The sequence below is a fragment of the Corvus cornix genome, chromosome 1A (genome assembly GCF_000738735.6).
Source record: "Corvus cornix cornix isolate S_Up_H32 chromosome 1A, ASM73873v5, whole genome shotgun sequence".
NCBI lineage: Eukaryota > Metazoa > Chordata > Aves > Passeriformes > Corvidae > Corvus > Corvus cornix.
In genome coordinates this window covers 44300406-44325988 of record NC_047057.1, presented here as the reverse complement: position 1 = coordinate 44325988, position 25583 = coordinate 44300406, and the positions used below count along the sequence as shown (strand labels likewise).

General features: G+C 38.0%; 1 protein-coding gene across 8 annotated transcripts; it reads left to right on the top strand.

Moving 5' to 3' along the window:
• The first annotated feature begins 1569 nt into the window (after positions 1-1569).
• CEP83 (centrosomal protein 83) lies at positions 1570-25245 on the top strand. Of its 8 annotated transcripts, none has more exons than XM_039570167.1 (16): positions 1570-1646; positions 7336-7584; positions 7948-8098; positions 9328-9420; positions 9693-9824; positions 12283-12534; positions 13777-13908; positions 15586-15700; positions 17155-17299; positions 17416-17565; positions 18218-18293; positions 19411-19568; positions 22323-22452; positions 23303-23406; positions 24093-24273; positions 24945-25245. In XM_039570167.1, the coding sequence occupies exons 2-16, from the start codon at positions 7436-7438 to the stop codon at positions 25122-25124; spliced, it is 2148 nt and encodes a 715-aa protein (XP_039426101.1). In that variant the 5' UTR covers positions 1570-1646; positions 7336-7435; the 3' UTR covers positions 25125-25245. The 8 variants fall into 8 exon arrangements, 7 of the variants coding, with proteins under 7 accessions (XP_039426101.1, XP_020440815.1, XP_020440814.1 ...); XM_020585224.2 differs by lacking the exon at positions 1570-1646 and adding an exon at positions 1704-5473; XM_020585223.2 differs by lacking the exon at positions 1570-1646 and adding an exon at positions 1704-6018.
• The last annotated feature ends 338 nt before the right edge of the window (positions 25246-25583 follow it).

The window sequence follows — 25583 nt, the reverse complement described above, 5'->3', positions numbered from 1 at the left end:
GATCCGCCTCGATTGACCCTCTTTTCTCTCTGCTCTGTGCATTAGCCCCAATTCTATTCCTGTAAGCGCTGCTTCCTATTCCTCCTTCCTTCAGCCATTTCCTCCTTGTGCCCTCGAACTCCATCTTGATTCTTGCTTTTTCTCTCTTTCCTGGTACTCTGCAAGATTCCTATCTGAGTCACTACAGCAGCTCTCCTTCTAAAGCCAGCAGAGGTAGGACGGTCACTGTGATAAAGAAGAGCCCCATTACCACCCACACTTCAGAAACACTGGCCATCAGTGAGTAACTGGAATTGCCTGACTCAGTGGGTCTTGGAAGGAAACAAGGACACTTCTCTGATCAGTGTGAAAAACATGGAGGCAAAAATAAAGTACCACAGTTTCCACCATCTTGAGTTATCCTCTTAGAAGATTACACACTGGAAATACTTACACAATAATTATTCCATAAATTAGCTGGCAAGGGACACCCAACCCTGTCTGTTGATTTTAGTTACCTAAATAATTTTAGATTTTGTAGATTTTTTGCTATATCCCCTGCAGAGCTCACACTGCGTGATCTAGATTCTTGGTGTCATGTTTCTCACATAAATGAATCGTTTTCCAATAGATTATAGCTATGTAATCCTGCTATGAACAGACACTAATAGAACTAAAGAAAAAATCTGTGCCATTCTACCATTCCTGTTAATGCAACTGTAAAGGGGAGAAAGACTTCTCTTTGACCTTAGTTAGCATTAGCATTTGTAGAGCTGATAGTGGGGAAAAAAAAAAAAAGCAAACTGGATACAGAAAGTGAGAATGCAACTTCATAATACTTTATAGAAAGATTTTTTTTTTGCTTTGTAAACTTGTGTTTATATCTATGGCTTTTTATTTGCATCTTTTTAATCAAAATCTGTTTTGAATAAAAATGAAATTTTAATTCATTGCAGAGCCTTGTGGTGTTATTTATTTCCCCATGGGTGTACATTGGTATAGATGGAATACTGTTGGTGTATCACTCCTAACATTGCAACAAGTGCAACCTACATGAAAACCTGCACAGTGACATCGGTCTGCACAGTCGGGCTGACAGGAAAGCACTAAACTCTCGCCATTGTAGCTGTGGAAATCAGTGATGTTTTAGACACAATTAGCTTGCAGCCACCTCTGGGGAGTGACTGCAGCTGTAATCTCCAGCTGCTGGCAAATGTGACATTTGGGTTGTTTGTTTGTTTGTTTACTTTTTCTTTGGGTATGTGTGTGTGTCATCACTAATACCCACCTTCTAATATACTAATTGAAAACAATTTTAATCCTTATTAAGGCGCTGTTATCTTTATTAGAGGAATACCAATACCGATCAGGACATTCAATCTCTTGCTTTAGTCAAAGAGATTTTAGAGGGAAAATGAGATGTTTACGAGAAGATGGTGTTCACAGTATTTGAGCTGCTTGTAGCAGCCTATCTCTGGCCCAGAGCAGCGGCCCGCACCGCGGCCGTGCGCCCAAGGCTCTCCGGCACTGGGCCCGCCCGCCATTGCCGAGCCCGCCCGCCATTGCCGAGCCCGCCCGCCATTGCCGAGCCCGCCCGTCTCCCCGGCAACGCTCCCAGCGTGCCCCCGCGCTCCCCGGGCCCCGGCGGGCGGCGCCGCCGGCGGGAGGTGAGAGGCGCCATTTTTAAACCGCTCGGGCCGGCGGCAGCCACGCCTGGCCGGGCTGTGGGGGGTTTCCGCTGTGTGAGGAGGAGCCAGGGTGTGAGGAGGACCGGGCTGTGAGGGAGAGCCGGGGTGTGAGCGGGGCCGGGGTGTGAGCGGGGCCAGCCTGGCCGCGGCCCTTCTGTGGGCGTGGGGCCGCACCTCTTGGCGAACGGGCGGGGAGGCCCCCCGGCCTCTGCTCGGGCCCCTCGCGCGCTGGCCCGGGCCGTTGTCACCGCGCAGTCGGGGCGGGAGATCCCAGCGCTCCTCCGTGCCCGCTGTGCCGTCTCCGGGAACGGCCTGTTGCGGCCTCTGTGGCCTGCTGCGTTCGGGGTCGCCTGGCACAGTTCAGGGGCAGGAGGAGCCCGCTCGCTGCAGGCTTTCAAGTGTTTACGCTTGTCTGCTTTGCTTTTCACCAGCGATCCTCAGCCACGTGCGCTGTGAGGATAATGATTATTTTCCTGTGCTTCTGGATGTGCGTCTGCCGTGTTAGTGTTGTGCCTCTGACCGAGCTCCTACGTCCATAAGTCAAAAAAATTAACAGTGAAAAGGTCGTGGTGACTTAAGTAGCTTGCTTGGCCTCTCGCTCGATCTTCGTCCAGACTGTAGAGTGTATATAAAATCATGTTTCTGCCTACGGGAGGTGTGGAATACGTATACTAATATGAAACCTACGCCCTGCCTGAACATCTCGATTTTTGAGTCAATATGAAAGGGGAGTGATTTTTCAGAAGAGTTTTGGTTGTAGAAGTATAGAAATATTTGCAAAAAGCAGCCATTTGTATGCCCGAGTAGAACTTTGAATGAGATTTTAGTGAGCAAAAGCTTGTGTGTTTGAAGGTTTCTTGCCATGAAAAAACAGTGGAAAACACACGTGGCGTGTGTAGATGGGCTGCTCTTGAGTACAGCTCAATTTACCAGCTGTAGCTCCTATTCAAAATTCAGTTTGATCAGTAACTGATCAGTTTCTGTCAGTTTCACTTGGTAGTGTCTGGCTAAAGCACAAATTTTAACTCTGAGCTAAGAGAGAACCCTGTTTGTTGTTTTTTACCTAATAAGTAACCGGATCTGTAGTATAAAACAGAAACTGAAAGGGTGGTACTGTGTGCCATGTGTAGGGATGGACACTGCAGTAATATATAGTTAATTGTTGTTGAAATTTGTACTTTGAGTAGTGAGTGTTGTGGAGGGAGTGATAGTAGCTTGCATGAGAGTGATGTCTTCTGTAATACAGATGTTCTCCAAATTTCTGCACTTAGGTGCACAGATGTATTAAGTGGTTTTTTTCACTGGATTCTCTACACTAATATCTGACCAGTGTCTAACTTACGGAACTTTCTAGCCCTACTGTTAATATGCAGTGTGCTGTCACATTTCTCAAATTACGTAGAAGGGGGTTTGGGGTTTTTTTGTTACACACTTGGTGTTCTCGAGAAGTCTGATCTCTTATGAGTGTGTTGTGTAGCTCTTTAAGATAGGCTTTGTTTCACTGAATTGTGACTGTCTAAAATCTGGGTATCTAGTCCAAGGCTGCGATTTTGTGAACATCTGAGCTCCTTGCTGTGCCAGCTCTCTGCTCCTGAAAGGAGAAAGGCTTGCTCCTCCTCCTGTCTGTTTACTTGGCTCTTTGTTCCTTTCCCCTAGTCCGTACCAGCTGCCCACTTTCACTGATGATGTCGCTTGCTGGATTTTTCCATGAGCTCTTGTGACTCACTGACCTCACAGAAGAACTATTGAGTGTTTTCTGCTTGTTTGAGTGTGTTGGCTTCTTGAGTTAAAACAGTTCTTGAAGGGGTCTGATGAATGACAAACAGGAATGGGGATAAAGAAATGAGGAGTGGAACCTCCTGTTCCTGGTGACAGTGAGCTCTTGTGCTGGATTACACTTTTTCATTAGTTCATTATCTGGTCTTACTGTAGACTCTTGAGCAGGGATGAGAAGGCGGTGGTGTTTGAAGAGTTGCTTTCATGAGCCTGTGCTTTCTTTGAGTTTGTCACTCTTTAAGGCAAATAGTTCATTGTTTCACAAGATCTTGGTTAATTCAATTAGAAAAAAAGAAAGAGCAAATAAAGAGGTCTGGAGCTGTGGCAGAAGCAGGCAGAGGAATTAGACCATACATTGTGTGGAGAAGCTCTTTGACTTCCACAGATTTTACTGAGAGTTTTACTGCTTGAGCAAAACATGGCACAAGGCTAAACACTGTTAGTTTTTTCATCAGTAGTTGCAAAATTATATTTATTGTATCCTCTAACTGTTTAAAACAGTGTTCAAACACGGTAAATTTAAGTGGTTTAAGTGTGGCTATGGTATGGAAAAGAGAGCCATGAGTGAGTTATGTATGGCACTCAGGGGAATTACCAATACATGGTGCAGCCATGTCATTTGGTTATGCCAGGTGAGCAAGAAGGAAGCCTTGCTGTTGTAAATGAAGTACCATAAAAACTAATATAAGGAAATAAAATTATATTGATATCATCATATTTTTCTCTAAATGCAAGTATTCTCTCTATTTTAAGAGCTCGTAGCAAACAAAAAGTTAAAATAATATAGCTGAAAAATCTTGCTAAAGGAAAGCCCTCTCATGATGCGCAGCTCTAAAGAGGGGAAATGTATAGTAGGAACTTCAGCAATGTTTCTCACTTTAGGAGAAGAAATAATTGGAGAAAAAAGGCAAAACAAAGGTGATTCTTAGAAATGTAATTGATTTGCTTCACTTACCTATTCTACAGTAAGTATTGGTGTTTTACCTACAGAGCATGCTTTTCCTAGATTTCAGGACTCTGCACCAATACTTTTATATTTATACGTGTGGAAAATTATGTTAAAGTTTCATAGTATGAATTTGGAGCAACTAATACAAATTTGCAGTTTGGTAGCTTGATAAAATTTGGTAAATATATAGGTGTAGAATTAAGCTTAGATATAGCTTAGGTGTAGAATTAAGCTTTAGTTTCTTTAAAGTATGTTTTATGCTTCTCTACTTCTTGAACGCATCTCCAAGAGAGAAAGAACCTAGTGTTCTTTTAAAGTATTTCTCAAAAATTATGGGTGTAGTCTTTGTGTAATTTTGAAGATTATTTAAGGTCTGTTCACTGACTGTGAGGAAGTACTGTTAGCCATTAGCACAGAAGAGATTCTGGTTGGTAATACACTTACAGTATTTGTATCCCTAAATGTGGTTGACTATTGACAGTTTACTGCTAGAAGTTATTTGAAGTGATGTGGGGAAAAGAACCCCAAAACAACAAAAAATTTTTTTTGCCTGTAAGAATGTGAATAGGTTAAATATTACAAATTGCTCTTTGTGTTTTCGAGGAAAGAGCTCTCACGAAGTAATGAAATCGCTGTTGTGTTTCAATTGTCACCAGGAATGCAAATCACGACATTTGCCGCTAGATGTCCCTGCAAGCCAAAATAGTTTTGTTTCCTTAAATACAGCTTAGGTTTTTGCAGTCTGGAGCCTTGTTTTGTCAACTGTAATTATCTCCCTCTTTTCTCGGTTTATCTTTTTCATGAAATCTTCATGCATATGAATACATGGCCAGGTGTGTGTCTTGCTTCATAATTTTTGCACTTTTTGATAGTAGCAAGAGCTGTGAGGAAAGAATATACTTCTCACCTGCAGCAGCTTGGAATAGAAAGTACAAAAGGCTGTGTTTCAGCTTATCTTTTGGCTGACGTGCTCTCAGAAAACGTCGTGTTTTCTTGGTGTCTTTGACTTTATATCCATTTTGCCACTTCAGAAATACTTCTTACTCAAGTAAGCAGCAGGATTCAGACTCAACTTTAAATGGTGTGTTCCTAATTCTGAGCTTTGGCTTACAGTTTGATAGTTACATTTAGTATCTGTAGCATACGAAAGCAAAGACTTGAGATGGAGAAAAGTCCTGTTGCCTTGTTATTGTTGGGGGTTTTTTGTTGTTGGTTTGATTTGTTCTTTTTGTTAGTGTGGGGTTTTTTTGTTTGTTTTTAATAGTGATCATGTTAACCCTGGTGATATGCTTAGAAATTCTTAGGGACATGCTGCCTTGAATTTTCTCTGTATACCAGAGCTTTCTGTCCTCTCATGTGATTTATTGTCCTTAGCATCACTGACCTGTTCTCCTCATCCAGCTGCTGGTTTAACAATTGAAAATGTCTTTATATTGAGTTTGAAACTTGCTGTTGTCCTTTGTTTCTCAACAGCCGACAAAATTCAGGGATGAAAAAGAGATTGTATTGATTAGAAGGTTCTTCAGAACTTATGAATATTTGAAATTGGTTGTGCATATAGGACAGTCACGGAGGAGAATGTTCTTTATTCTGATTTCTTCCTCTTCATTCTCTCAGCAAATTTGGGTAAAGCAGAATATGAAGTTGCTGTTGTTGCTTTGCCTAGACTAGTGTTATAAGTGGTAGATTTTTCTCTGACCTTTTCCCATTTTAACAATGGAGGAAGAAAAAATGGGAAAGAAAGTCTTACATTTAAGTTTTCTTGACATTATCATGTCTTAGTGGAATGGGTGTTACTTTCCTGTATGGAAGACAGATTTTCCTCTTGCTTATAGTTCAGGGGTTTATAAAATCAAATTGTAAGTGTTTAAGATACATCCATGAAGGAGTGCCATAGTAGAAAACATACATGCAATTGTGCATATAAAGAAGGTGAGGTATTTGTAGTGATGGTAGAGATTTAACATTGTTTCTGTTTGAGTTTCACTTTGTACAAAGGTACACTTTGCATGCTGCAGACCTGGAGTTCTTAGGCATCAGTCCAGCTATGCAAAAAGCTAAAATGACAGTAGTTGGTTTCAAAGCTTTGTAACTTCCCTAAAATTCAGTTACAGTCCTCCTTCTCCCAGATCCTGTAGAAATGTCAGTAATGATCAGATTAATACCCATTGCTTCAAATATCAAAAAGCACTAATGGGGTGTATTAGAATACTTATTTCTCTGCAACTTAGATTTGCAGCTTTCCTCACACCAATCTGATATTATCACATTTTGCAAAACTCTTTCTGGAAAGGTCACAAGAAACCACAAGATAAGCTTTGAAAATAAGGAAGTGACATGTATCAATTACATATTTCAGGACTGAACTGTGGGCAGGTGTCTTCCAGGCTGTCCCTGACACCTTAACTCTTCTCCAGAGAGGGCTTGATAGGAATTCAATACAGAATTATCTGCTTTTCTTCCAGCTGAAAAAGTGGGTATTGAGTAATACAACCTGTTAGGATAGTGTGACAATCTTTGACTTTAATAACTAGTAAGAAAAGCTGTATGTGTCTGCTGTCTGTGGCCTCTGCTTGAACTCTGATTAACAAGGCATAATTAGGGCATCATAGTTGGAGTCTCAGTGTATAGCATAACATATAAGTGAACATAACATATAAGTGAAAATAACATTTAATGTAATCTGTCAGATAGTAGTGCTTGTTCTTATTTTGTATTGACTCAAATGACCTTCACGTTTAAGTGTATTCTATGTCCCTGGAAGGGCTATTACTTCTAAGGGCAGGCTGCATGAACAGAGAAGAGTTGCACTTTCAGTAAAGGTTTCTAATCTGAGTTACAGCAGAACCAGGATTCTTCTGTACTTAAAGCAAAAGCAGTATGTGAAACCTTTGAATGGTGAATGTATTTGAATGCTAATTACATGTCCTTGTATTTGTTCAGGTGTCTTGATCTTCTAAGATGTCAGCGGAAGGAGTGGATGGTCTTGTAGATTAGTTATACATTTATCTTATCCATACTCATTGTGAACAGTCATCATAAAATGGATGGTTTGGGCAGTCTCCTTCCTCCTGTTGGTGAAAATGGTGATGCAGCTAATTCACAAGAAATACTAAAACTTTTGATGGATGAAAAAATGCGAAGTGAATACCATAAAGCAAATTATCAAACTGTAAGGGCAGAACATCTAAGGTACATCAATTTAAACAAGGTTCTCTCTTTGAGCTGTTAAAAGGTGAAGCTAAATGTTGGAAGGGATTTATTTGTATGTGTGTTGTGTGTCAGCTATTTCTGTGTGTAAGGACAGATTTGAGTGTTGTTCATATTAGAAAATAAACAATTCAAAGTACCTTTAAGACATTGCAGATGATGTTTTTGCAGTACTTTTTATACTTGTAAATATGGGATAACTTTTCAATGTATTACAGGAAGAGAATATTAATAGCTTAGTTCTTATTTGATGTTCGGATGTTTGCTTCTGTGTGTGAGTCTTTTGAGCTTTAAGGTCTAATTTTAAAAGGTGACTATAAAGTAAATATGCATTTTATCTTTCAGATTACAAGAGGATTATACCAAATCACAAGATGAACTGAAACGGTTGTTGGTTGAAAAACAGACTGTACATGACAAATTTCAGCAGCTTATTAGTGAATATCAAGATCAGTTGCTGGGTAAAACACAAGAGCTGGAACAAGTGAGGATGCAGGTAAGATAATTTACTGGAAGGACTTAGTATGTATTTTTATCCTGTAGTAGGACCATGCATATTTTTCTCTTAATGCAGTGTGTATATAGCCAGCTTGGATATATTTCAGGTATGTTGAAATCCACCCAATCCAAATAATGATTCTTCTCTAGAGTGACTATGGGTTGAAATTACTGTTTCCTTGTTTAACTGAATCATCCAAATCCTGTTGTTAGGTGCTATGTAAGACCCTCAGTCTCTATCTGTGCATGCTCTGCTGTTAAGGGGAGAATCATCTGCCTTGGAGGGTAACTTAGGTGCCTAAACCTGTTAGGATGAGTGACTAGAAAAATAGGTATTTGTTTCTCTTCACGATGACAGCTTTCTTCTTTCTTTCTTTTTCTTAAAAAATCCCAAACAAAATTCAAACAAAAATGCTCCTCAACATTTAAGATAACTTGGATGACGCTCTATGTAACTGCTTGTTTCCTTAAACTAACGCAGGACATGTTCTTAGAAAACAAATATAGCCTCTAATCAAAGGATCCCAGACTCTGAATGGAGGAGATGCACCTCAGTACCATAATTAGAACTAGTTCCAGGGACTTCAGGGTACAGATAAGTGAAAGAAAAGTAGAATAAATTAGAATATGTCACAGTTGTGGATGAAATTTTTTGTTTTAAACTCTGCTTCTTGGTAGATAGTTTGCTGTGTGAACCATACCAAGAAGTTTTAACAAAATACCATACAGAATGGAGTTTAAGGCAAGGACTCTTTCCTGATGTTTTTTTCATTCAGACCAGTACCACATATCCATTGGAGAACACACATCTAATGTGTTTTGCAAATAATTGTTTGGTGTTGCTCATTTTGATCTTTTGGGGTTGGTTCACTTACTGTTTAAGTTTTTCTAGACACTCATTCTTTATCTTTAATGTGAGACTGCTTTTCCTTCCCCCATCCCCCACAAAGGAGATAAATCTCCTGGCAATTCAGCCTGAAATTTGCATTGCTTTTACCAATAACTACTGATATTCTAAATGCTTCTGTTATCTTCCAGAATATTTTTAGTTCACTAATAATGTTTTTTTGCTTCTGTAACTACTATTGAAATTTCTTTAGAAAAGCCTAGAAAATCAAGTAGAATTCCTAAAATCATATTTGAAATACTTTATTCCTGGCTATGTGGCCTATCACAGTGTAAATAACTGAATATAACTAATTATTTATGATACTTTTCTGTTTTAAGGTGCTAACTCCTCAAAAATTAGAACTGTTAAAAGCAAAAATATATGAGGAATTGGAGTCTCCTATGAGGGAGCGTTATCAGAAGCTAGAAAATGTAAGTCATAAGTACTGAAATTCTATTTCATGATTGCTGCTTTATAGTTATTCCTAAAACCTTAGGAAATTAAAACTGAAAGGGGAGCAAAGTATGACATTATTTGTGTGGTACTGTTGTCCCAGGGAAGGATGAAATCATGGAAGAGGGAGGAGGCAGCATTCAGTTCATCAAAGATAACTTGTGAAACAATAGGAACATTGCATGGACATTTGAAGGAAATAAATTTGAAAACTTTTAATTGATTTTTTGGTTTTTTTGGTCTGACTTAGGAAGTAGAAAAATACAGAACACTATATAACAAACTTCGTTATGAACATACCTTTCTGAAATCAGAATTTGAACATCAAAAGGAAGAACATGCACATATTTTAGAAGAGAAGAAAATAAAATATGAGGCTGAGGTACGTAGAACATTATAGTAGCTTAGAAAACATCTCTGACAAAGCAGCTTGAACATTGTGGAACTGTTGGTACTTGAAGGGTTGTCAGTTTGACACCATTTCATGATGTTTGTTTCTATTCTCTGAATTCTCAAAGCACTTTTGTGACTTAACCTAAGGCTGCCTCTGTAGATTTGTTCAGTGATGGGTTGCAATATTATTTCTGCTATTAAAAGTAAGAATAACTTGCTTTCTGGTAAATGATTGCCAGTATGTTTGCTTAATCCTGTTTTTAATCACATTTGTGATGGAATTTGAGACATGATGCTAATTTGAAATTAATAAATTATCTGAGTAGCCAATGTAAGTTTAGACTTTAAATTACTTACGTGGCAGCTTATCAAGGAAGGTAAGGTATTGTTAATAGCAGATAAGGGTGCATTTTGCAATGTACCTGTCATGATCCTAGTTTGGATCATGATGGTGATAATCAAAAGGATACTGAAAACTGGTTAACTTTATTTCAATTATATTAGCTCTTGAAGAAACTATTCATTCATTTCTTCAGACTTTCAAAAGTGTATGTAGCTAAATAAATTGCCAGCTTATTTATGTTTTAAATACATACAGCATTGTAAATGAGTTGCAGATGTCATTTGCATATCCATTTAAGTATTTGTCTGGAAGCATATATTCCAAGATGCCAGATTTGAATGTATTACTCCAAACATCAGACACAAATCAAAGCAATTGTCACTTTCAAAATCAATCCAAGTTTGCAAATGCAGTGCATTAAAAACAGAACAGTTGTCCTTCCTGGAGCTAAACCCACATGCTGCTTTACAGCCTGCCTCTCTCATGGGCTTGTTGAGTTTATGCTAGTCCTGCAGCTAATTAGCAGACTTACACAGAATGAAACTACCTTGAGCCCAGGGCACAGTGTGATCTGGTTTCTCTCAAGGGCTTTTTAACATTCCATGTCATTTAGCACAAGGAGGCTATAAAAACATCCTAATTCTTAAATGATGGCTTGGGCATATCATGCAATTGAATCTCCTCATAAAAGGCATTTTGAGGGCTTTTGCTGCAGAAATTGGGTTTGTTCAAAGAGAATGCTGGTGAAACTTTTAAAGGACTGCTGCAGATCAGAGTTTGGACTAGTCTCCAAATATGGAGAGAATGCTTACATACCTTTCTTTCTCACTCTTTTGCCCTCAGTATTATATTCAATCCATGTAACTTGTTTTGAAACATAACAATCTATGTATTTATATGTTTGTTAATTACAGTCTCCAGATTAGTTTGTACCTTTTGTACTACTGTGTAAGAGAGAGTTGGGGGTTTTGTTGTTGTTATTGGGTTTTGGTTTGGAGTTTTGGGGTTTTTTGGGGTTTTTTTGATTTGTTATCTGTTGGGGCCTAGTCATGTTGGCTGTCTGGAGTTATTAGCAGAATTGAGTTCTGTTGTAATGACAAAATAGTGGAATCATAGGGTAAGTTGGAATAGACTTTCTAGTCCAAAATCCTGCTTAAAATATTGAAGTGTAATGAGATCAGGTTGCTTGGGACCATATTCAGCCAAGTTTTGAACATCTGCAAGGATGGAGATTTCATAGTTTTTCTGGGCAGACTATTTCAATATTTAACCATCTTCATGGTAAGCTTTTTTCATAATATGTAATTGGAACTTCACATCTTCCAAACTGTGCCTGTTGCCTCTCTTCCCATCACTGTGTATCTTCTCCGAGCTGAAGCTTAGTTCTCTCAGCCTGTCCCTATATGTCATGTTTCCCAACCCTCAGAACATCCTAGTGGCCATCTTAACTTGACACAAACTCCAGGTACAGCTTTACCAGTACTGGAAGGGGGACAAAGGATCACTTCCCTGGATCTGCTAGTTATCCTTCTGCCAGTCTGTCAGGATTCAATTGGCCATCTTTGCTGCAAGGGTACTCTGCTGACTAATGTTCAGCTTATTGTCTACTAGGACCCCCAGATCCTTTTCCATGGAGATGCTTCCTAGACAGTTGCTACTGGCCTGTACTGTTGCATTGGGTTACTCCATCCCAGATACATGACTTCCTCCTCTTGTTGAAGAGGACCCAGTTCTGTCCATTCCTTCAGCCTGTCCAGATTCTTCTGGATAGCAGTTCTGCCTTCCAACAGATTGACCATTTCCCCCCAGCTTGGTGTCGTACTCAAGCTTGCTGAAAGTGACTCCATGCCATCATCCATCTTGCTAATGATGATGTCCATCAGTATTGCACTCTGTAGTGTTCTCAAAAAGACCCCACTAGTTATAGGCATTCAGGTGGTCTTGCTTTGAATTTCCTATTCTAAGCAAGAAAACAAATGCTAATGTAATTTCTTAATATTTTAGATGTCCACTGCTGCTCTTTTCTGAATTGTTACCTGCTGTAATTGTTGCTGCCTGACACATAACCAATGTGCTTTTTATTTTTCTGATTAACAACTATCAGATTGCAAGACTGGATAAAGATAAGGAAGAACTCCATAATCAGCTGCTTAGCATTGATCCCACAAGGGACAGTAAACGTGTGGAGGCACTTTCTAGAGAAAAGGCACAACTGTGTCAGAAATTAAAAGCCTTAGAAGCAGAAGTAGAAGAACTAAGAGCAGAAAGACACAACTGTGGTGTGCAAGCAGAAAATGTTCAGAGAGTACAAGCACGACAGTTAGCTGAGATGCAGACCATGATGCGGTCTCTAGAGGTAAGACTTTTTTATTGTTTTGCGTCCCTGTAGAGTGTAGTAAGAATAACACTTGGCCTGACAGAACTGTCACTGATAATTTGGCCATTGACTCTACAATTTGAATTTGTGCATTTCAGATTTAAAATCAAATTGTACTTGACTGGGAGTCATGCACTGCCAGTTCAACTTTGGAAAGTCTCTCAACTGAGAGATTCTGCTGAATGATCTCCTTTCTAAACAGGCGAGTGATATCCGTATTTGTAGTCAGTAAGAAGGTCATGTCAGCACTTACCACTTGGCTGGAGTTAGAAACCAGTATGTTAATAATCTGTAAATTCTTTATTCTTTTCAAAAATGTCACATGATACTCCTCTCTTTAATCCTTTCCTTGTCTGTCATCTTTTTTCCTTACCTGTGCCTTTTCTTTCCCCAACACATTACTGCAGTTGTTTAGTTCTTGGCTGTTGCTCTCCCTTAAAGAAACTGGTATTTCTGGCCTGTTGTACATTCCCCAGGATTCCACTGTATTCCTCATCTGTGGTCCTCAGACCTTCTGCTTGTTCTTGCTACGTCCCTAGGTAGTGAGCCTTTTCATGTAGATTCTTTGCACAGTGGTAGCATGCAGATAGATGGTTAATTTTCTTTTTTACTGTTATCACTGCTGTATACCTTAGTTACAAAATGCTCTGATCTCAACTTAAAAAGTGTTGTAATCTTCTTAGACAACTTTAAAGAGTGCCCTGCCGAAAATAGAAATGCTCAGAAAAAGGAAGGTGAACTCATATATTAGATTACCTTTTTGATATTCAGTAAAGATTGGGTCTTGAGTCTATAATACAGTAATTGCATTTTATTTCCTCTCCATGATGTTAATTCTTCTGTCAGTGCAACTGCATAGGCCAGCATATTATACATTTTTGAGCACCATTTGTAGTTACACTGTTTACAGCCCAGTAATTTACTGGTAAGCACACCTGCTGCCTCCTAACCAAGTCAGATTACACCACCTCCTTATGAAGGAGGATTGAAAATGTGTGTGATTCTGTGTAGGAGGTGTTAGTACAAACAGTTGTGACTTTTGAGTAAAATTCAAGACCCTTGTTGTATTGGAATATATGGTTGAGCAAAGATGAATATTTATATATCATATTATATATTATAATGAGTCAGTAATATCTGAAAGCCCAGATCAATCAAACATTTCAAATGAGTAACAGCAACTCAGCTCCAAAAATCTTAAAAATACTTCCTTCATTCAAGGCAGAAAAGAAGTCTGCGGAACTACAGGTTGATCGAATTGAGAAAGAACTGCGGATGAGTCATGAGCAAAACATTCTCTTAACTAGCAAACTTCACAAATCTGAACGAGAAGTCAATTCTTTAGCTGCTAAAGTAAGTACTTTTCTGGTATCTGAAATACATTTTTCACATCCTATTATGTTTTTCTGTTTATATTTTGCACTAAGAATAAAATAACAATGTCTTCTGCTGTGACTTAAAATAGGTATGGAATTTTTCCCTCAGTTTCAGTTAAAAGACAATGTGACTTTACAGGAGAAGCATCATACCTAAAAGTATCTCTAAAGATTGAGGTTTTGTTCTTATTATTCCATCTTCTAGATCTTTTTCTTGAACAAGACTTGAAGAGGTATCTTTATATTCATGTTTTTAATGCTCATGAAAACAGCCAGCCTTTAGAGCTTTAAACTGATTTTTTTTCCTTTTTTTTGTAATGGAGCTATGGGTTCTGGAGATCTTAAAACATATCCTCTGAATGGGCTGTGTTAGCTACAGGAAGCGAGCTGCATTGGAATTACTTGTGAAGATTTAGGTTATATTAGAAGCAGGGTAGTCACATTAGCATAGCCTTTTTCTTGGGCTAATGCCAGCATAGCTTGTACAGAAACACTTCCGTACAGAATTGCATCATAGCATTTTAAGTAGACCATTGTCTTAAAACATATTTGAGTAACTTTTGTTGGTTGGCACTAGATCTTAGAGGTTTTTTCCTATGTTTATACGCTTTTCCTTTTTTTTTTTGAGATCTTTTTACAGTGCATATTTATGACTGCTAAGTATTTAATTTTGGTCATTCATTAAAAACGTTCTAATTTACCATAGGAATAGGATATAGCTATACCACTATTTAAAGCCTCTTTATGTAGTATGCCATACTTGTCCCCCATTAATGCTAAATAGGACGGGAAAACTTGTGTTTAACATTTTTCAATAGTCTCCCAGAATATATAGAGGATTGTTACAGTCTTTACTTTTTGTATCAACTGGCTTTCTCTGCTCCCTTCCAGAAGTAGGACAAAATAAAATGTTCCAGTTGCTGTTTCTCAAAGGGAGGAAAATAGAAGCTTTACTATACTATCCTTCACCTGCTTCTGTTCCCACTCAGACTTATTCCTGAGCACAGGTGCATGTGTTTGTCTTCTGGATTTTCTGCCTTAAAAAAACCACCTTAAATCTTTTCAAGCTGCCCTGAAATGTTATCAACTTAGTATATAAGCACCTAAATCTTCCATGTAGTTACTTAATAAGCTACTGTGTCATTCTTAACCTTTTGCCACTTGTATATGCTAGCAGGTTGTAATTACATTTGTCATTGTGAATGGATTTTCATTATAAGTGCTTTCCTCCAGATATTTAATTCTCATTGACCGTGTAATTACTGCATTCAAATGCCTAAACTATAGAAAGTTTCCATGCAAGCAGTAATTTTCTTTGATTTGAAGTTCTTAAAGCTCCTACTTTTATGAGGCCATTTGAGGTGTCTGCAGAGAAGTGTTTGATTTAAAATGCACTTTAAAACTGTGAAAACCTGGATTTTGGGAAAGTAATGTAGCACTCCAGGAGGCCAGGGGGACTATAAGTAGTTACCAAATTGAAATTCTTGGGGAGGTAGTTGATATTCTGGCACCGAGTATCACTGTTTTGATTTACTTATGGAGATTAAATTTACTTTTACTTTAGCTTGACTCTGAGGTATCTTTAGTCAGAAATGAAGTAAATATATATAAATTTATTATAGTTAATTTGGTGTTGTTTTTTTCTAATTCACAGGTAGAAGAACTTAAACATTCACATAAGTTGGAAGTAACAAATATCAAACTGGAGGCAGCAAGAACAAAGAGTGAGATAGAAAGAGAGAGAAACAAGATTCAAAGTGAAATGGATGGTAAAGTATGAAATTATTTTGTAATTGTTTCATCTGTTTACTTCTAGTTAGAATAATATAATGATTTTTTTTCTCTGAACACTCCCTGGCAGCCTTCACCTTCTGCTTCTGGTCTAGGTCGTAGATCTGACAATTCACTTGGTATTTGAAATAACTGTGTGTTTCACTTGCTCTGCTAGGTGAAGAACAGTTGAGAGCAGTTTTACATTTATGTAAATTAGTGCATTTGTGACACAACTTGAGCATAATCTATTTCAAATTATATGCTTCATATGGTTATTTTTTTCTATTATTGCTAAATTCCAGAGTCTTTCACACTCTGCTTGAAACCTTAATGTGCTGTAGGGCTTCAGTGGTTGGGGTTTTTCTTTTTGATTCTGTGTCTGTGGAATTGATACCCATTCAATAAGGCTGCCTTACAAAATACAGTACCTAGCTCATTCTTTGAAGGAAATACGCATTGTTCTAAGATACCTGAAGCAGCTGACTACGTAGGCAACTTGAAATAGCTTTCTAGAGTGAAAAGGACAAAACTTTCTAGTACTAGTTGTGTTTAAATCACTACACAGCTCTAAAGAGAACTGTCCTCTTACTGATTGGCCATAGCCCCAAAATAGTACCTCTGTCTTCCTGAAATAATTGTTTCTGTTCACTTGCTTTAATATTAAGCTCGCTAAGAGCAACGAAAAAGTGGTGTTCTCTGTATTGACAATATATTTACAGTATATTGCAAACTAAAAATGTTGGGCCCTATGAAGTATGAAACTCAGTACTGACAAGATTTAAGTTAACCTGAAATTACTGTGGAATTCCATTTGCATCACTGAATTAGCTAAATAAACAGGAGCCACTGTTAGAGCATATTGGCTTATTTGCCACTGAACACAGGTGTTAGTCACAAGATTTTAATTTGTATCGTTTGTGCCTGCCTATAGAGTCATAGTTTTAGAAATGCCTTATTTGGTAATATAGGTGGATTAAAATATGAGATTTGTTGTAGCCCAGGTGCTGGTTTCACTGATAACCAGTTACTGTTTACAGTAAACTTTTCCAGAAAAAGAAAATTTCCTTGCTCAACCTTTCCATGGCTATTGTGGAACATTTAAAAAAAATTTTTAAATCCAGACACAAGTGCTTAGTATAAATTGCTCTAGAGTTTAAACCTATAATAATATCAACTGTTTAATTACTGTTGTATATTAAAGTAAGAAACTCTCGTAGACCATGATTCCAGTGTAATGGTTACTTCTCAAAAGTTTTGGAAGTATTACTGTTATACTAAGAAAGATCTGTTCTGGTTCTCTTGTGTTCTGTTTTTTTCCCTTCCCCCATTCATTCTATCATTTGAATTGAGATTTTTAGTTCCCTTTTATTTATAAAGTTATTTGAATACAGGATTTCATCAGGTTCTTATCAATAATGACATGTTTAACTTTTTTAAATGTATAATGCAGGACTGCTGTCCGACAAGGAAATTCTTAATGCAGCTGTTGAACGTCATAAAGTGCTTTTGGTAGAAAAGGATCGGGAGCTAATTCGGAAAGTGCAAGCTGCCAGAGAGGAAGTTTTTGACAATATTGCAGCCTTACAGAATGAAAAGTATGTCTACTGATTTCTTCCTCAACTTCTAAAAGAGGACTCTTTTGTGTTAATTTAAACTAAACACTTCTGGCATTTTGTAGTGATTCTTATGTGCATGTTGAATAATGTCTCAGGTTAGAACTCGAGAACAGATTAGCTGATCTAGAGAAGATGAAACTGGAACAAGATTCTTGGAGACAATCTGAAAAAGATCAGTATGAAGAGAAACTACGTGCTGTGCAGATGGCAGAAGAATCTAGCAAAAAGGAACTTCAGCGTTTGCGGTAGTGTGGCTTTCCTAATCTTAGCACAAATTTCTCATTTTCCCCCCTTAATTTCTTTACAGTAGACAGTAGAAAAGCTTGCTATTCATAGATACAGAAATCTTCATTATGAAATGTTCATTATAGTGGATGAAGCAAAATTATCTTTTGCACTATATAAAAAAATAGCACAGAATTAAAAATGAACGGTTTAAAAAAAACCACTTTTCATTTGAACCTTTAAATGTTATTTTCAGTGACCATTTGGAAGTAATAATTTAGCAATACACATTTGTTAAAACTGGTTCAGTGCTAGCTGCTGGCATAGTGCCAGTATTAGAGTAAACCATTTCTCTTTCCACAATGGCACCATAGCAGCACCTGGCAAGCTGAGACCCTAATACAATGTCTCTGAGTTGGTTATTATGGTGGTGAGTTTACTTGGTTTACTATAGTTTTTGTATGAAGGTCAGTATGATAAAATGATTCAAACTCCAGAAGTCTTACTCCTCTGTGAATTTTAAGAACGAATAGAAATATATTTTAATATTTTTTTAGTTAAATATTTATCAGCCTTTCAAATAATGCTATTTATTTGTCAGGCTGATTTTTCCTAATTTATAACATTGGTATTTTGATTAGATAAAAATAAGGATGTCTTACACAATTTTAGATTAAAAATTCAACAGCAAGCCATGCAGACAGAGGAGCTGGAAGAAAAGAAATGTGAAAATGCTAATCTGAAACAGGTAAGGTTTTATTGCATTGTAGTGTTTTATAGAGAAATACATTCCTTCCTGTGGTTACCATGTCCTGTGTTTGAAGATTAGATTGAATTTTTAAGGCTTTTTTTTTTTCCCTGGGGGACAAAATGTGTACTACAGATATTTAGAGAGAAGTGTTCAGAAATCAATCATGCTTTCCTGGACCTCTATAAATGGATTACAGCTTTTTGCTTCATGTGTTTTGTGGGTACCAGGCATTTCAAAGCTGAATGTTTATAGACTGATATATTGAATACGGTTATGCACTATTTAACTGGAGATTCAGTTGCCATGGAGACTTATAAATTGTTTCTAGGTAATGCCTTGCATTTTTACTGCATCTCTCATCTGAGGGTCTTCAAGTGTTTAACAGATGTTTCATAAATGAACAAACTAGTGTAAAGAGGTATATTTCTATTGCAGAGTCAGTTGATGGCAGTGTTGAAAATAAAACAATTTTTTTAACTCCTGCTCGCCTGTGATGTTATTTAGTTGGTAACAACAATAGCTTTGCATCAAAGTACTCTGCAAGCTGTGTGCACTTGCAGTTTGAGGCAATTATTTTTTTTCTCCAGAAATCAGAAATTGGGGGATCTAAGTGTCCATGTGGGGGGGAGGAAAAGGAAAGGGAAATGATCATTTCTATATGCTGGCTGCAGAGCTTGGACTTTTCAGTGCTTCCTTATTTTGTGAACTGGTTGGTACAGTCACTGCTGGCTGTAACACATTAGTGTTACGAGATAGAGGAGCCTGGATAGCTCCATAGCTCTGCTACTAAAATGTTGCATGGTCCTCGAATTCTGTTCAGCCCTGGGGGCTGAAGTGTTGGATTTCTCAAGTTCTGGGGGATACATCAATGACTGAAGAGTCCTGCCTACCTTTCTCATGTCAACTGCAATAGAAACCCTTTGTCTCGTAGTGATTTACTGTAAAGCTTCTGGAGAAACTGTTGAGTAAAGAGAAAAGAAACAAGTAAAAAAGGCTAATGAAAAGCTAAAGCCCATTGGTGTCTCCATTTTTTTATTGTCTCAGTATCTCAAAATCAATTGCTGGTTATTTGCATACCTTCTGAAATTGAAAAAATCTTTTTTTGTTTTGGTAGCAAGTACATGATATGCAACTCCAGCTTGCCACACTTTCTCAATCAGAAAATGATTTGCTGGAGTCTAATCAGAAGCTGAAGGAAGTAATGGAGAGATCGAAACTAGAATGTCAACATGCAAGGGCTCAGGCAGAGAAAGCTCAACTGGAAACAGAGAAGTAATTTTTTTCTTTTGGCTTTACTTTTCATGTTGCTTGTGTTTCTCATGTGGATTACTTAACTATGGATTGTACATTCTGAATAAAGTCAGAAAGTTAAAATTAACAGGAAATAACTGGACAGTTGTACAAAATGGCTGTACGTTCTGTTGCACAGCATGTATAAAAGCTTTCCTCATGGCAGCTTTAAAAACCGGAGTTTGTTTCTATTAATGTCTGTTAAAATTAATTATTGATTAGTGAGATACACTGCTTACATAAAACAAAATTCTACTTATATTGAAGTGAATGTCAAACTTCTATAGGTATAAATGGATCTAGAGTTTCAGACAGTTCTTTTAAGAGTGCTTAAGCTGCATGGGTGAAAAAAGCTTTCAAGCATTGTATTATGCTTTGATGAGGTTCCAGGATCCCAGTCAGTATATGTGCATATACTTCTTTTCCTTTCCCATGAGATACTTTTAGCTGATATGAGGTAAGTAAAAGCTGATAGGATATGTTCTAGTTCCTCTCATCAAAATTAAAAATAATTGCTTTCCTTTTTTTAGACAAGCTTGACCACATACCATCAAAATATGATAATAAATGCAGAAGGAAGCCAAATCTTATTCAGATTTCGTATAGAAATGAACACTTCCCTAGAATTTAAAGATTAATTTGTCAGTCTGAAATGGCTTTTCAGAATTTCCTAGTTTAGTAACCAAATATGTGTCTAATTTGTACTGGATTATTGTGTGGTGGGTTTTTTAAAAAGTCAGTGTCCCAGATTAAGTATAAAATCTCCAAGAGGCATAATGTGCCTTTTTTGTTTTGTTTTGTTTTAACATCTCTTTTGCTACTAATTGGTACTGCAATTGCTATGTTGTCATTAGTTTTAAGTACTGCTTTTCAATGTAACATTTGAAGGTAGTATTGCATTTGGACTGCAGAGTATGTCACTAGCACATTAAATAGTTTGGATGTTTGCTTTAAGGAGGCGTATTCATATGTTGCATGAGATCGTTGCTGTTACTTGAATGAGATTGTCAGTGTCATTTACATATTTATGGATCACAAACCAGTCAGGACTAGGTTTTCCTGAGAAGGCAGTGGAAGGAACTTGTCAGTCCTCAGAGATCATTGTACAAGTATGTAGGTACTGGGAGATGCACTAAGGCTGGTATTGCAAAAATGAAGCAGCTTTGTAGCCTGCATGTAAGTCCTGCAGGTCTGTGCCATTGCTACCCTGGGAGCCTTGGGACATGTTTTGTTCTTTTTATGAATCTGTGAGTGATAGGACATCCTTCTTCAGCTCAGTAAATTCTTATGAGCTTGAACACCAAAGAGTTAAGTTGCACCAAAGCAAGAGGAAGTGAAATAGGGACCAAAAGATGAGAAAACATAAGATTAAAAGTGTCAGATAAATAAAGTAATGCCAGTTGAGCATTGAACATAAGTAGGCAAAGCAGGTGCATGTCTGTCTGTGTCAATCTTAAGCTTGGAAATGAAAATGTGAAAGGAGAAAAAGAGCTGAAGGCAAACTATGAGACTGATACAAATCAGAGATGAGCTCAAACAGGCACTTGTTAAGCATTTTCGGAACAATGTTAGTGGCATTTAAACCAAACAAACAACACCCCCCCCCCCCCAGAACACCTCCAAAAACCCCCACACCCAACCTCGAGCATTTTTAACCATTGCTTCAGCTGAAATCCTTTTAGTGCTAAGCAGTGCTTGCCCCAGGTGCTTTGGTTCCTGGGTACTAGCAGTTATTTACAGTCAAGAGTGAGGCACAAGCCATGCTCGGTCAACTAAAAGAGCCGTAACAGGTAACACATGGGCCAGGACCCTGTTTACCATATGAGACTGGATGGTGCCCAATACTTCTACTGTGGGGAGGGGAAAGGTGGTTTGCTGAGAAATTTATGGAGATGCTTCAGAGTCCCTGTAGGGAAGCTGCATCTGCTCAGGACTGGAGCAGTGTGGATGCACTAATACTGAGCCTTGGCCTTCTTAAAGTCTACTGCAGAGAATCTCACCATTTGATTTTAATTTTTAACAGTAAGTAAATATGCCATTAGTTCTTGTCTGCTTTGACTCGCAATGCAGATAGCCCAAACAAACAAGGCAGCATGGAGAAACTGGCTCCTTTCCTATCCACTGCTAGAGAACACAGCCTAATTTTAGTATATTGTAACCATGCAAAGGTCTAAACAGATAACATATGCCATTGGTGGTGTGTGTTCACCTGGAATGTTACCTAGAAACCATATTGGTGGGAGCTTCCTGTTGAGCTGGTGTTTGTTCTGGTTGGGAGCACATCCTGAGCAAGTTTGTTACAAAGACTTAGTAGACCCCGTAGGGCAACACCCTGCTCTCCTAGAGAAGGTAGTTGTCAGCTCTTCTGACAACTAATGTTTAGCATAGGCATCTATTCTTGTGTTCCAGTGTGATCATTTGACCTGAATTGAGGAATTTTCTGTGGGTGGTTTGACAGCATGCCAATCCAGCAAGGCACCAACAATTAGCTTCTTGGAATCAGTTTTCAAAACTTGCCTCATGGTTGACCAAAACCTAGAATAATGTTAATGCACAAGTTCAAATGTCATAGTCACAATTAGATTGTTAACATAATCAAATTTAAATCAGATTATTTAAGTATATACAAGTAGGAGTTGTGAAAAGATGCATCTATTTTAAGAGCCTTAAGGCATTAACTGAATGCACTGCTTTGTTTGTATAACCTCTTAATCTTTTAACCTGGTTTTTCCAAAGGACTTTAGAATACCAACGTATGGAATGGCTGCAGGAGAAGCATATGCTTACTCAGCACATGGCAGAGTATGAAGAGAAATACAAGCAAATGAAGAACAAGCTGTGTCGAGCTGCTGTTGCTCAGAAAAAGGCATGTTGTCTCTTCCTTTTTTGAACGATCCAGCCTGTGTGAAGTTCAACTTTATGTTGGCCAGCTAAAATTGTTTCAATATTAAGAGTTTATTTGCAGTCTACTGTATACAATAACTAAATATATTGGGTTCTTCAAGATTAGCATAGAAGTAGGTTGAAGTGACATGCAAAAGAATATTACAGCAAACAACTTTGTTATAATGCCATCAAAGATTTTGTGAGGCTTTCTTTGCACACACACATGTGCACTGATGGATATTTAAGAGGTGGACCCCTTAATGAGGGAGGGTGATGTTTCACATACTAGACAAATGATGCTACTTTTCCTTGATGGAATATTAAAATTTTATTTCTTCTTCTAAGCTTACTTTTTATTAAATAATTTGAAAGAAAAGGCAGATTGTTTATAAAAGCTCAAGATTAATTAGCAGTGTTACACATTGAACATAGGTTAACCTACCAGTATCTTTTAAGGTCATGGAAAGTTAAGATCAACAGGAGAAAAAAAGAAGGAAGCATGCCTTTATGCTTATATTTACTTATACATGGTCATTTAAAGAATGACTGTTTTGACTCTCAGATACAGTTAATGTTTGTTAGTACAGCTGGTCACTGACCAACAAATGACTGGCAGCTGTGCCTCTTTCATTCACAACTATGGATCATTTGCCATCTCTTCTGCTTCCCAGCATGGGAATATTAGCACCTTCAAACAACACAGCATCTCGTCTTAAGGAAAGAAGATCCTATAAAGTGTAACAGCTTGAAACCATGTAATGTAGATTTAATTTTTACAGGATCTAATCTATCAAGGTATTATTTAGCTGTTTGAAACATCTGTTTGACAGAGAAAGACTCTCAATGACAATAAACAAAGGAGGATGCGTGAAAAAATAGAACTTTTGGAAGCCAAGATGGAAGAACTAGAAAAAGAAAATCAAGTGTTAAATAGGTAATAAACTTCACTTCTTCTTATCTTGAAAAATTACATATGCCCAAGGTATGACTTACAAATATGAAGTATTTTTGAAGGTATATGCTACCTAGAGTAGTAACCAGAGTCAAGTCTAATGGCCTTTACAGCACTAGAATTCTTTGAATAGATTCTATTTAGGATGGGCAGCTGAGAGCTTATGAGACAACTGCAGGGCTGTCTCTTTGAGAAGAAAAAGAGAAAAAATACCTGATAGACATAGTTGCAGGAATCTGTTTAAAAGAAGGAAGTGAAAAAGACTTCAGAATTGCAAGAGAAACAGACATGGCATCCTCTTTGAAATATAAAGTCCTGGTTTTTCTCTCTTCATTGAGCACCTATGGCAGGCTTGATTTGAATAATTAATTTAATGTGGCTTCTCTGACTCACTACTGTGAATGGTATTAAAAGCTTAATTTATTTTGTGTAAATTCTAATCAGTAATAGAGCAGATAGCTAAATATGTAGAGGTACGTTTAGACAGACATGTAGGCAAAAGGATGTACACAGATCTTCTACCTTCCAGTTCTTTTGGTGTGTAAGGATAAGAAACTGTGTAAGGATAAGAAACTGGGGATATTAAACAGCAGAGCACTCATGGAGAGCTGTGCTGCTGTGTTGGGGTAACAAAGATTTTGAGCAATAAGAAATCTGTTATTTCCTAGACAGAATGTTTCCTCTGAAGAATATGCTCGCCTCCAGAAGAGACTAAAGGACTTGCAACGTCGGCACAATGAATTCCGGAGTATAATTCTGAATCCTAACATACCGTCACTCAATCCAGTCAGTATAATGCCATCGTCTGCCTTGCCTCCTGGGCCTGAAGCATCCTTCTCCCTTCTTCAGGTGGTGATATAAGTCGTGAAAATAATACAGCAAAAGAGGGTACTGGAACAGTCCTTTTATACTGACCTTAGCCTTAAGGAAGGTGTAGTTCATCTCTAAACAGAAGTAAGAAACTTTGAGTTATCTAGACGTGTTCCCTTCCTCGCAATAGGAAGGAGTACTTGAAAGACAAAGGATATGTTACAGGATGTAACAAATGGGCAGTTTTAACACAGTTCTCCATACTTTGTCCCTCTCCTGAGAGGCTTTAAATGGCTCCTTCTGAGCAAGAAATACTACAGTGTTGTTCTCACACCACAGTTTCATTATTACAAAGCTTGATTTCTTATGTGGTTAAAAGAGTCTTACGCTGAGCTGCTGAGGGTGAAAATCTCTCTGGCTGATGTTGACCAGGTTGACTTTACAGATTTGTGGTTACTGAGGCCTCAGGTTTGTGTGCTCCTTCATCTGAGAGGATGAACAGCTGCAAGTGTATTTCTTCCTGATGCTGTTCATCAAGAATGTCAGAACAATACCCACAAAACACTGATGAGTAAAATTTAACAAATAAGGAGGTTTTGGACTTCACAGTTTTTATTTTCCTTAAAGAAAATGAAAGTATTGCTCATTTTGGTCCCTTGTAAGTGTGCAAAATGTAATAGAGTCACATTTTTTTTCCTTTTCATTTCAAGGAGGAGCAGCATCAAAGAGAGCTTGCCCTGCTTGGCAAGCGGTTGGAAGAACTAGAAACCAGACAAAGAAAACAGCTGGAAGATCTTGGACCATCTAGAGAGCGGGTAATGGGGTACAGGGACTTGGCAAGAAATAAGATCACTGGAGAAGATGAAGCACAAAGCGAGGACTCCAAATAAAATCTGCAAACTCTTGATGCTGTCAGCTTTCAATAACTTACCCTTTGTACATGCTTTTCATATTTTGCCAAAAACATGGTTGTATGTGCCTGAATAGCATAAACTATATTCTGGATAGTTACCCCTTTGTGGCTCAACTTGTTTAACTGCTTGGACTAAAGACAAAAGTACCCATTCTCACTGGGAATCATAAAAAGAATATCCAGGGTTGCCATTCATGATGGGGCTGCGCCCTGAATTTGTGTTACCAGTGTAGTGATATTTGGCATAGCAGCAGTTACAGGCTCAATGTTGGGATTCAATTACAGACAGTTTGTTCCTGGTTCACTAGACTTCCCACTTCTCTCAAATCCCCACTCCTCTGGGCATGTGTGGGGGGACTGAAGTCCCTCCCACTGTAAGCCAAGAGCAGGTTTGGGATGATTTGATGAAGCTGAATAGCCACAAGTCTGTGGGATC